We start from the raw sequence: 13,465 nt of genomic DNA on the forward strand, positions 1-13,465 counted from the left end.
ACTGTAACTACTTAAATCTCAGACAGAATAAACGTTAACCCCCTATATAGACTTGTCAGAATGTCCTCATATACCAAATAAAAGAGATTTAGACATTGCACACTCTATTTGTGTACATCATAGGAAGCATCTATGGTAGCATCTATTGGAGATAGGTAGCATCTGTGTCATTCCGGCAAGTCACATCATAAAGTGCACAGTGTCTAAATCTCTGTTATTTGGGGATCTATTATACCAGTATATGAGGACTTTACATGCGGTAGTTATGTAATTATATTTGGAGGGCCCTGCAGATACGGTATGGAGGCGGTTTTAATTGTTTTTAAGGCCTGGTTCACACTTTGGAGTTTTTCAACTGCGCTTTCAAATGCCACACAGAAGAAATCCCATGATTTTCAAGACCCTGGTTCATACCTGAGCAAAAAAACGCCAGCAGGAAAAGCCAAATGGCCGAAAAGGTACATGAGCTTCTTTGGGTAGTTAAAAGCGCATTTTTGCCCCATAGACTTCAATGGAAATGGTCAAAAACACGTGGCAGAAGCATGTTGCATATTTTCGTGAGCCTTTTTGCGTGTTTAAATGAGCTGCACCAGTATACCTGCACTTCAGCATTAAATACCTCACATACACAGAAGCAGTGCTGGGAGCCTGCACTGTGCCCAAAACTGTCACCTGCCGTGAGATTTACATATGGCAGTATTTACATATCAAAAAGCCACAATTAATTCATATGGAAATATAGTGGCTAATTGATATGCAAATCACCCACCCCCCATAGGCTCACAGTACTTTGGGATAGCATGGCACTCTCTGTAATGACATGTATGTACCGCCCACCATTGCTACTAAGGAAGAAAAAAAAGAAAAAGGACATGTTACCAGCCTGAAGGAAAAAGGTATGTTTAAGTATGTATATGTACATGTATAAGTGTATGTGAAGGTTCTCATTCATCCAGGTCATGGTATATCTGTAAAAAAAAGGGTCAAGGCAACTGGACTTACTGTATTTTTATTGAAGACATTTCACTGGTCATCCAACCAGCTTTCTCAATTCAGAATGACTTGTACAAACATTCTCTGGGCATAAATATAGTGAATGTTGCTCCAATCCACATAACCTGCTAGTCGCAACAAAGTGTTTATTGAATTTGCATAATTGGCGCTAGGAGGTGTTAATAACCTGGAGTGGTGCACTTTGGGGTGTCTTTGTATTGGGATGCTCCATAGTTAACTATTTGGGGTGTCATTGCTTGTGGTTTCTCATATAGGGCACTAGTAGCTGATGGTCTTCCTTTTTTCTAAATGCTTCTGAGATAATTGGTTTGACCTGTAAGGGCCCGTTCACACCAGTTGCAGTGCATTCCGGCCCGATTCTGGCCAGAACGCACTGCCTCGTATTGCGGCCGGTTCAATTTTTAGTGGGGCATGGCGGGCCATTGAAGTGAATGGCACCGTTGCCACACCCTCCGGCCGCAATGCGATCGTCTACACGGGATCGCAAGGCACATTGTGCCTACGGTCCGGCCCGGTGCAATCAAAGTAGTGCTTGCAGCATTTTGATCAGACCGGACAGCAGGCACAATGTGCCTTGCGATCCTGTGCGGGTGATCGCATTGCGGCCGCAGGGTGTGACTACGGTACCATGCAAAAAAGGGAGCCGGCCGCAATGCGATGTAGTGCGTTCTGGCCAGAATCGGGCCGGAGCGTACTGCATATGGTGTGAACGTACCCTAACATGGATATCTCAGATCTCCTATTAGTTTTGTTTTCCGAAGTGCTGCTTTATGGGGTGTCTATGCAGGGCTAGTGCCACCGTAAGGAAAAATGCACTTTCGCCCGTGTAGGCAAAAATCCATGCACCGGCCCTGACCTGACTACTGTACTCTGCGCTGTGCCGTACACTACATACTCCTGACTACTGCACTCTGCAATCTGTGATGTACTTAATTATGAATCATGTCATTTTTAAGCTATGAAGATGTATATTAAATACTCCTGACCACTGCACTGTTTGCTTTTTTCTGCCCATTAATAATATTAGTTTAATTTCATGATTATTACTAAAAATTATTTTGTCGCATAAAGGAGGGAGTTGTTAACAAATTATACTGTATATCTGGGCGTAAAACATGCTAGGGGCATCCCTGGTGTGCTGGCAAACCTTGACTCCAAAAACCGTGTTTATTTAATAGTATAGTTTCATGTCTGTAGTGTCCTATCTTCAAACACTACTAACATTTATATTTATTTACATTACATATACAGCATAGATAATATACCACACAATTTAAAAATTTATGATAACTTTATAGATATTTCTTATGGTGTTTGTGGCCCTGTTAAGTCTTCTTCTTACCCTTCACTGTAGTATTTACAGCTTCATTGCCAGTTCAAGGAAGCAGAGTGCACTTACGGACTGGTTTATGGTAACCGTTACCGCACCAAAGAAATGTAGAATTTATGAGTCATCACCTAGGAGTTTCATAAACTGTGTAAACACACCTTCTCTCTATATTTTTTTAAAGTCACAGAGTCTGCCTTTGGGAATACTCTTATTTCACAATAGCACATGTTTGTATGTAAAGAGTTTGGCTGAAATGTATTACATACTTTCTTGGTGGACTCAGGTTCCTTTCCAGGTTCACTGACATAGCCCAAGATAGCATTTTTCTCTTCATTGCACTTGTTTGCGCCGTCACCTCTTTAATATGCTCCATAATTTTCTCCCATACTCTTGGGACCCCCATGTGTGATGTAGGCTGTATCTCCCTTAGTGTATCCACCAGTGTCCCCTGCAATTTAGAAACACATGACAAGGCATATTTCATAAAGGAAAGTAACCTTATCTCGAATCTCTTCATACACACTATAGGCTCATTTCACTAAGCTCACACAGAGATCTTGTATTGGCTTGTATTGGGTGAAATGTCTGTGAGAGGGGGCGGTCCTAGGCAGGGTTACAGCTTTTCTACTGAGTTCATAGAGCGTGGTCAGCTTCTCGTTGGCTGGCACCTGGTTTTCCAAAGGTGAGGTTTTTAAGGGAGCTTGGAGCAATTATACTTATCCACCCTTCTCCACCAGGATAAGAAAACCCATTTTGAAAAAGTGTTATTTGCAGTCCAATAAGATTCGAAAATACAGTCACATGGCTAAACTTTTGTTAAAGAAGAACTCCAGGAAAAAATGTATTAAGCCTTGCAGTGTGGCTACCCCAGCACTGTAAGGGTTAAGTGCTTGCTTGGGTCTTGGTGAAAAGAAATATATATTTACGATATATACTCACCAAACCAAATGAGCCGGCTTGTTCTTAGAACGGTGTCTCAAGCGTCTCTCCCCCTCTGTTGCAGTGGTCTAAGGATCCTGATGTCATCACGCTCTGTACACTGTGCAGAGTCTATGCATGAGGAGAACCTTAATTTTTTCTCACTTACCTTGAGGGCATCTGGATTTGCAAAATAGACATGTTCTCCCCACTTGATGCCAGTCCACAAGTCATAAATCTGTGCAGCAATGTGACTGAGAGGAAGGTAGCTGACTATAGACTCTTGCTGAACTTCTGCAGGTTGCATATCTCCAGCACGACTTGCATGGGCAGCTGTCCAGGTGATCTGAGAAAAAGTAATTTACTGTAAGTAGATGGGCACTATGCCGAGGAAAATGCATTAGTACAGATCATTGGGTCATAGTATTGCTAAATCTTTTACTATGTTGAATAAAATAAAGGCTCTGCGCCAACATGAAAGACATTAAATAAACTTGTTATGATGATACTTCCTTGAATAACACTTGTAAAACCGAACCACACAGCGAAATCTAAAGTTGACTAGAAGAATGTAAAGAAAACCAAGAAATAAAAAGTGAAGCCAAACTCAGTAGATTACACTTCACATATGCCACTAAAGCACACATTTATAGTTAGAACTCTACCACAAACATAAACACTTTAAAACTGAACCCAAAGCAGATATAAAAGACTGAATAATATGGCTCTGTGCTCATTAATACATCATTAAATGTATTTCAGTCTTCATCCAGCCCAGTGGAGGCCATTAATGTGAAAGACAAAGCATGACCTAATTGGGGAAAACAACATTGTCTTACGAAAAGTGTGTACTCAGTAGGCATTAGGTTCGGGTTTGCTGCTACCATGAGAGAAGAAGATAGTGTGTTATTTAAGTCATCTGTGTCCATCCAAGAACTAAAATATCAGTTTTAGTAGAAAATATTTTTAAACACTGATGTCATGCAAGGATTCCAGTCAAACATTAGATCAGATATTCTAAGGATGATTATCTGGTGCAAACCCCAAACTTATCTCATTATCAGTAAGACTAAAATATCTAAAATGTAACTTTCTCTACAAGGAATTGGAGACATGCTTGTACCAAACCATTCCCTACATAAAAGTCTACCTGGCTCTGAGTATCTTGGATAAAATAATTTTACTTAGATTAATATACCTGAACTTGTATATGACGGTTTATTGCATAGGCATGTCTTAGATGACCAATACCATATGTTTTAGAAAAGTTTGTTTTCCTTTCCACCTACATTATCATGACTCAGCATGACTCCTTTTGGGTTTCCAGTGGTTCCCGATGTGTAGATAAGGACACAGCATTGATTGGGCTTCTGTGAATTTATGATGTCATCCAGATGCTCCTCACTGATATCCTTCCCCAGTTCTAGGAACTCATCCCACTGATGATGACACAACATCAGAAACATTATACAGTATTCTAAGAGACACTCAGGGGTATTCACAAAACGGTGAAAAGTTTGGAGAAGACAGGAGAAGTGAACAATCTAGGACAACAGAGCTGAACCGGAGTGAGCTGAATTGGAGAATTTCTCAAAATCAGCTATTTTGGCTTAGATTGTTCACTTCTCCCGCCTTCTCCAAACTCTTCACCCTTTTGTGAATAGCCCTGACTATGTTACACGAAGGTTTGCAGACTTGGTCAGGTGCCAGTATAAGAAGTAGTGGCTCATGGTGAGTAACATAATGTATGAAAAATATGGCACTAAAAGACTTTATATAAAAGACTTTATATGTCAAATACTTACGTTAACAATAATATAAGTATGTAATATAAGCTTGTCTGGCTTTATGCTTATGGGAAGTGTGCTTGCAGCAGATTGTTAGAGGGCATAGGGCACCTATGGCTCCAGAACCAGTGTTTGGGGGCCATTGTTATATGTATATACATTAACACAGTATATTAATTACCTTTTTGACACTATATATTTATATCAATACATCAAACTCTAGTAGTACACATATCAACATGAAAGCAACTCTACAAAGTATATTCACACAATATTACATACCGTATATAGATCTGAGTGTTTAACCTGCAAAATGCCTTTATACTGTACAACAGCTTTGAGCTCCGGTAATTTATCCCATATCTGTAAGCAAATGAATCATTGTTACCAAATTAGTGATAATAACATATGCTTGTAGACCTGGAAATACTTTTTAAATGTCAGCACAATGCCCTTGTTTTTAGCTGTTTATTGAGATAAAGCACCGGTTTAGAAAATGGCTGAGCCATAGCAGCAATTAGTGATTCAGTTTTCAAAACACAGTCAGTGCTGCTGATGAAGGTGTATGCCATGCAGAGCTGCTGCTGCATGTTGTTCAGAGTTGCTGCAATCATGTTTTATTCCTATACAAGTATAAAGCAATAGCAGGACTATAAAGGATCATTCAAACGATAAACCATGCTTTAATGTTTGTAGACCTGTGTCTTTATACCTTAAAATAAACTTGACCTTTGCCAATGCAGGGAAAAGCAGCAGGTTCACTTAAAGTGGACCTTTACCCATATCTTTAAAAAAAAAAAAAACAAACGCACCTTTAGAAATGTTTAGTAATGACAATCTGCAAAAACACATACTTCTAGATAATTGCCGGCTTTGTATTCTTTGCATATCTTATTTCTCTTTCTTTCCCCAGTCTTCTGACAGTGACCATGTTTGAAATACAAAACACAGAGAGCGCCTCCATCGCGTAAAAACTTTTTAATAAAACAGGATAAAAACAGCTGAAATGGTACTCACAAAAGTAGAGTTTTAGCAGACATGAAAAATCGTATTTCTGAGGTCACGCCTCCTTCATCAGAACCAATTGGCATTTCTGAGGTCACGCCTCCTTCATCAGAACCAATTGGTTCTGATGAAGGAGGCGTGACCTCAGAAACGCGTCAACCAGGAAGGACTGATAGCCGGCTGGCTAAGTCTATCACATACGATTTTTCATGTCTGCTAAAACTCTACTTTTGTGAGTACCATTTCAGCTGTTTTTATCCTGTTTTATTAAAAAGTTTTTACGTGATGGAGGCACTCTCTGTGTTTTGTATTTCAGCTTTGAGGTTTCCCTAAACCAAGTGAGAGCAGCCTCGAAAGTAGGGATGCACCGATACCGATACTAGTATCGGTATCGGTGCCGATACCGAGTATTTGGGTGAGTACTCGTACTCGCCCAAATGCTCCGATACCTAGCACGAGTACTAACTGTATCAGAAAGCCGGGCAGCGCATCATTACACGCTGCCCGGTTTGCTGATTGGCCAGGAAACGGCTCCATGCTCTCTCGTCACTTGGGATGAGAGAGCATGGAGCCGACTTCCTGGCCAATCAGGAAGCTGGGTAGCGTGTAATGACGCAGCGCCCGGCATTCTGATTGGCCGGGAAGCCGGCGTCAGGCTCCCTCGTCCTCTCATGAATCATAATATTAAGAAAGTGACCTTAAAGCATTAGTTTGTATTGCTTTAGAAAATATTTGACCTGTCCCTTTAAGAAAAAGTATCGGTAATTGGTATCTGCGAGTACTTGATCAAAAGTATCGGTACTCGTACTCGGTCTTAAAAAGTGGTATCAGTGCATCCCTACTCGAAAGTGTATCACATTACCATTGAAGATTTTCTCCTTTCCTTTTATCCCGGATACATGGTGCTGGTGACCATGTTTACTAAGGGCAGATTACTAGCTCTCCTTTTACTTCCTTGTGACTAGGACATGTGACCATGCACATCATCTCAGGGGAGGAAAATGCCTTGTCCTGAAATCTCATGAGATTACAGATGAGATTTTCCAGCAATGCTCTGCTGATGACAAGGCAATCCCAGAGTGCATTGCTTTGAAAAAAGTGAAGTCATTTTTCCCTTTCAAAGCAGGAAGTGAATGCTCTGCAAGTGTAAGTATTTCAAAATCACAGCATTTTACACCTGACATGTCTATGTTATCATTAATCAGCATAGATAGAGGGATGCATTGGTAGAATTTGATTTTTGAGTGTGAAGGTCCACTTTAATGGCTATTTCGCCAGCTGCACATACTCAATCCTTTTGCTTCCCCCGTTCTCTGCTCAGCTGTTGAGAGAGAAGAGAGTGAACAATATATAAGTTCTAAGTAATTATATGGAGCTTACACTGGGCTAAGGGCTCTCTTTCCACCCCTATGTGGCAATGGTGGGTGCCACTCACTAAGTACCAGCACTGCCACATCAGAGGAAAAGCAGTCCTCATACCCAAATGTAACAGGTATTTCTCTTTACTCCCAGTGGCTGAACAGAGCATGGGGAGAGAAAATTAAATGTGAATATGTGCAGCTAGGGAGGGCGGCAGTTAACTAAATCCATAGCTTTGCCATACAAATGCAGAGAGCAGGCTTAATGGCCAGGCAATAGACATTCAATAATTTTCCTAGTCTTAACAAGCAGTAAATGAACTTTAAAACAAGCCTTTACTGACCTCTGAAACTGCAGGCTCTGTGGAATATTTCATCTCCCAAGGTTCAAAGCAGAAGCCTTAAAGTTGTTCAAGTTAGCTCTCTCCATAATTCAGCTGCCCCTGTTCCTACCTCACTGAAGTGACTCATCCTTTCATAGCACTACCACCTCTAAATTCCAGATTCACATTGGCTTGTTTGCAAGCAACTGGGCCGGGGATTCTAGGTGACATCACTGAATATGGTCATAACCATATTGGTCAATTATGTCATCCAAGTGCCCTGACTTTGTTTTCATTCCAGAAGTGTCGGGGTGCTGTCATTTGCAACGTGTGTAGCAGCAAGGCAGCATTGTCTTGGCAGCTGGTAAACATCACCAAGCATCGCTCATCATGAATGATATGGTATGGATCTACATTGCCGGATGATGTTAATGACAGTGGATTTACATCGAGGGACACTTGTTATTTTTTAATGTTTTAATAAAGCACTTTTTATGGTGTGGGTGTTTTTATTTACTATTTACATTTTTTTTTTGATGGGAACGAGGGGCTAATCCCCACATCATGTCCCACAAAGGGATGTGTGGGTCTGTGGGGGATGCGACTTAGGTCCCTCACACCATCCGCCAATATAGATCTACGTCAATCATGATGAGCAATAGACCTGCTGCCATTGTGATTCTGCCCTACCACTACTCCTGTTGCAAAAGACATGTCCCCAGCCAGTGCAGCTGGAATGTAAATAAAATGCTGGGGATTCTGAGTGATGTCATTGATATATCATTTTTGAGGGGAGTATCAGCAAGAGAAGAGCAACGGGCGGAGCAGGTCGCTGAGGCACTAAGTCAACATCATCAGACATTACTCATCGTAATTGACATTAATCTACATCACTAGATCGCGTGGATGACGTTGGATTTGTATCCAAATAAGGTGTGGGATCCCACTAAAAATTCATAAAAAACACTACCCAGGCATGCAGCTCGGGTGGCCAGGAAAGGGGGAAGCAAGCATGCACCATCGCCAAACCTCATTCCCCATATCCTGTCCACTAAAAAGAATGTGTAATCATATAATATCTTCCTATATAATTTCCAGGTTAATCACATCATCCAGCATTGAAGATCCATGTCAGTTATGCTGAGTGACACCTAACTAGTGGCTAAGAAAAAAAATGGTAGGACAGCAACACTCATGGTGCCTTATTTCCAATTTCAAAGCCAAGCAGGATTTGACATTTAGAGGCGGTAGTGATACCATCGCTGAATGACAGATTTCCATCTACATTTGCTGGAGGGTCAGATGGGCAGCCGGGGGAACTAGCCAAATATGGCCAGTTTGTTGAACCATTTGCTGAACTGTGAACAGGCTGGGATCAGGTCAAACTAATTTTCAACCTGAACCCGAAGCTCATCTGTAGAGAAGGGACAGATACAGTAAGTAGAGGGAATTTGGAGCAGTAGTTGTGTGCAGATAACAATGTAGTAATGGAAAAAAACAGGAAACATCAAGTGGTTGAAGAGAGATGTTATATATACAGAATTTATGCTATTCCTAAAAGATGGATTGGAGGAATGGAGAATGCCTGGCTGGATGCAAAAGAAAAAAAGGTTCAGAGGAGGGCACATGAAAATACTGGAAGTGCAAGCATGAAGTAGTGACAAGTTAGGAAGGTTAAAGTCCATTTCCACCTTTGTAAGTGATTAGCATTTATTGTGGTAATGTAGAGGTGCAGGGATGATGTATATGGGTGCACATTTTCATGAGTCACACAACTGGCTTTCTTCATTTTATTAAAATAAACTTTGTTTATTAGGCCTGAATCCTACAAATTCAACATTTTCTCCATAGGAAACTGAGTCAGACACCGGGGTCAGATTGTAAAGCAGGGTGTAAACAGCTGCCCTTCTCCCTGTGATTCTGTGTTGCACGATAATTAAACACCAGCTCTGCCTTTGCACACAATACACTATCCAGGGGATGGGGGTTGCCAATATAAATACCAATGAATGGGGCAGTGGAAAGCTCGAAAACAAAAAGCTGCCATTTCCATAATCTTATAAAGAGGAAAGTTAACTAAAAACGTACGTTTCTGTGTTCATATACAGCAACTGCTTATGCATGCTTCATGTTCACTCAGGATACATTGCTGGCATGTGTTTTTTTAAATACCTCTGCAAAGGTGGAAAAGAGCTTTATGTTCAGAGCATAGGTATGCATGTGTGTATTCTGAAGATATCCTAAAATTCCAGAGTTGAAGAGAAAGATTTATGGGTATGGTTCGTGGTGAATTTATATGTTGTATGCACATGTATATTGGTTCAACCTAGCTACAGGTGAAACTTGAATAATTAGAATATCGTGCAAAGTTCATTTATTTCACTAATGCAACTTAAAAGGTGAAACTAATATATGAGATAGACTCATTACATGCAAAGCAAGATAATTCAAGCCGTGATTTGTCATAATTGTGATGATTATGGCTTACAGCTCATGAAAACCCCAAGAACCCCAAATCCACAACCTCAAAAAAGTAGATTATTACATGCAATCAATAAAACAAGGATTGTACATAGAACAATATCTGACCTCTGAAAAGTACAAGCATGCATATGTACTCAGTACTTGGTTTGGGCCCCTTTTGCAGCACTTACTGCAATTACTTTTGCACGATATTCTAATTATTCGAGTTTCACCTGTAACAATGGCACAAGATGTACAAACGATAGATAGAATTGGATTATTTAACAGAAATTAAACTGGCATCTGCTATACAAGAAGAGGATTTAAATAGATTTTTACCTGCAGGATTTTTTCCAGCTGTTTTTGATTTTCAACCACAATAACATTTGCTCTGCAATCACTTGCAACATAGTGGCATGACTCAGGTGAATTGGTCGTATAAATTCCGGTCGTAATTCCCCTAAAGTTTTATGCAAAAAATTAAATTTTTATGGAAGAATCAGCTCACTCTGCAGCACTGGTTGGCCTTATAGTCTAATATAAAATAATATTCAGTAAATTAATTTATTTTCAATAAAACAACACATATGAATGTGAGTTATAAAAGGCTATGTTATAGGAATAGAGTCAAACATAGAACACGAAAGAGAGGAAAAATAGTAAGAATGGAATCAAGTCTAAAAATATATTCTATATAACTTTCTGTTTACTATTTTATTTTGGCTTAAAGTGGATCTACAGTACTGGGTAAACGTTTTAGGCAGGTGTTAAAAAAATGCTGCAAAGTAAGAATGCTTTTATCAATTAACAAAATGGAAAGTAAATGAACAGAAAAGAAATCAAAATCAAATCAATATTTGGTGTGACCACCCTTTGCCTTCAAAACACTATCAGTTTTTCTAGGTACACTTGCACACGGTGTTTGAAGGAACTCAGCAGGTAGGTTGTTCCAAACATCTTGGAGAACTAACCGAGATCTTCTGTGGATGTAGGCTGCCTCAAATATTTCTGTCTCTTCATGTAAACCTAGACAGACTCGATGATGTTGAGATCAGGGCTCTGTGGGGGTCAAACCATCACTTCCAGGACTCCTTGTTGTTCTTTACGCTGAAGATCGTTCTTAATTACATTGGCTGTATGTTTGGGGTCTTTGTCCTGCTGCAGAATAAATTTGTGGCCAATTACACGCCTCACTGATGGTATGGCATGATGGATAAGTTTCTGCTTGTATTTCTCAGCATTGAGAACACCATTGATCCTGACCAAATCTCCAACTCCATTGGCAGAAATGAACCCCCTAGACTTACAAGGAACCTCCACCATGCTTCACTGTTGCCTGCAGACACTGATTATTTTACTGCTCTCCAGCACTTCGGCAAAAATGCTGCCTCCTACTACAGCCAAAAATTTAAAATGTTGTCTCATCAGTCCAGAGCACCTCTTGTAATTTTTCTGCACCCCAGGTTCCTATGTTATCGTGCATAGTTGAGTCACTTAGCCTTGTATCCACATTGGAGGTATGGCTTTTTGGCTGCAATTCTTTCATGAAGACTACTTCTGGCCAGACTTCTTCGGACAGTAGATGGGTGTACCTGGGTCCCACCGGTTTCCACCGGTTCAGTGCTGATGGCACTGCTAGACATCTTCCAATGTCGAAAAGAAGTAAACATAGTGTCTTTCGTCTGCTGCATTAAGTTTCCTTGGCCGACCACTGCGTCTATGGTCCTCAATGTTGCCCGTTTCTTTGTGCTTCTTCAAAAGAGCTTGAACAGCACATCTTGAAACCCCAGTCGGCTTTTAAATCTTTGCCTGGAAGAGACCTTGCTGATGCAGTATAACTAACTTGCGTCTGGTTGCTGTGCTCAGTCTTGCCATGGTGTATGATAGGGATGCTCAGATACCAAGGTTCTGTACTTGGTACAGGTACTGATACTTTTCCAGCTCCAAGACTAGACTAGAGAAAAACTAAAAAGTATCACTGCTGCTATCAGGTCAGGTCCTCTTCTGGTGATTGAAAGCAGCAGGGGGCGGGTGCAATAGCTAGTTTGCTATAGGCTATTGCAAAGTGAAATAGCCAATAGGAATCTAGCTATGCATTCTTATGCCTTTTTTTTTTATTCTGACGACTGCAACTGGCAGAATACTAAAAAAAAAAATAATAATCTGCAGATAGCAAAGAAGCTATTGCTTCCTGTGCTATCTGCCAATCCATAGTGGTTTACTTCTCCTCCTATCTCATTGCAAACCTACAGACATAATTCTGATAAAGACTTTCATTCTAAACAGTCTTCTCTCCAGGACAGCGGATTTATCATTAATTTTCCTGTATTCATTATACTGCTTCTAGAATCAGGCTAAACTAGCAAACCTAAATATGATTATAAGACCCAGCAAGCCAGTGAAACTGCAGCAAATATTAAAAACTGTCTCTAAATTTTCCAATTGTAGTTTGAAATAATTAAATTGACTGTTAAAGGAGAACTATGGGGTCAGTGTTTTTCCCCATAGTTCTCCTTAGGGTAACGGAGGACACAAACTAGCTTCCTCCAATATGGCTACTTTCTGTTTGAGCTACAGAGTGTTGTGACTGCCCTCAGCAAGCATTGTACTTGCCTTTTTCAGCACCAAAGCTGGAATTACATCCAGGTTTTAAGAAATGGCCACACACGAAAGTAAAAAAAAAAAAGTGCTAATGGTGTCATTTAGTGCTCTAGGCTGCAAGTGTTAGCGTCTCCAAAGAGGAAATAAACAGCATCCTCTAAAGTAGTATTAAACTCTCAAACTTTTTTTCCAGTAGTGAATCCAGATCAAACAAATGTACATTGCCCAGCAAAGGATTTATATACACTTTTTTTCCAAGTACTTACAGTCATCATGTTTCCAAACACCTACAACTCTCTCAGCTCAGCTTCCGTGAACTTCCTGTCCAGTACAATATCGCAAGGGACAGAGCAGTCTACAGCAGCTGTCCATCTACTAGACTGGAGAAGGGAGGAAGGAGAGCAGGGAAGCAGGGAAGAAGAGAATAGCTTGCCCTGCTGTGTCTGTGTTTTTGTGGAGACACACACAGCTTCCTAGCACACACAAGGGTGGCTCCATAGGTCCCTGCAAGCAGGACCAGTGCTCAAAGGACCAGCTGATTCTGCAGGAAGCTGAAACTTTTAACCATCAAGAAGCAGCATCCATTGTAAGTGATTTAATCAGCATTTGAATTAGCTTTACAACCCTTTGACTTTAATATCACTTTAAAAACCAAAGTGTAGCAGC

At 40.5% G+C, this 13,465-nt stretch overlaps 1 protein-coding gene across 1 annotated transcript in view; it reads right to left on the reverse strand.

The window, feature by feature from the left end:
- The window catches only part of ACSBG1 (acyl-CoA synthetase bubblegum family member 1), a 38,396-nt gene that overhangs the window by 12,362 nt on the left and 12,569 nt on the right, over positions 1-13,465 (reverse strand). Inside the window, exons 3-7 of the mRNA XM_018552806.1 lie at positions 10,538-10,658; positions 5,332-5,412; positions 4,552-4,701; positions 3,432-3,608; positions 2,621-2,792 (exon numbers count right to left, since the gene is read on the reverse strand). Coding sequence (XP_018408308.1) covers positions 2,621-2,792; positions 3,432-3,608; positions 4,552-4,701; positions 5,332-5,412; positions 10,538-10,658 — 701 coding nt within the window. The remainder of the gene's footprint in view (positions 1-2,620; positions 2,793-3,431; positions 3,609-4,551; positions 4,702-5,331; positions 5,413-10,537; positions 10,659-13,465) is intronic.

Source organism: Nanorana parkeri, unplaced genomic scaffold (genome assembly GCF_000935625.1).
Source record: "Nanorana parkeri isolate BGI_ZX_2015 unplaced genomic scaffold, ASM93562v1 scaffold97, whole genome shotgun sequence".
Taxonomy (NCBI): Eukaryota; Metazoa; Chordata; class Amphibia; order Anura; family Dicroglossidae; genus Nanorana; species Nanorana parkeri.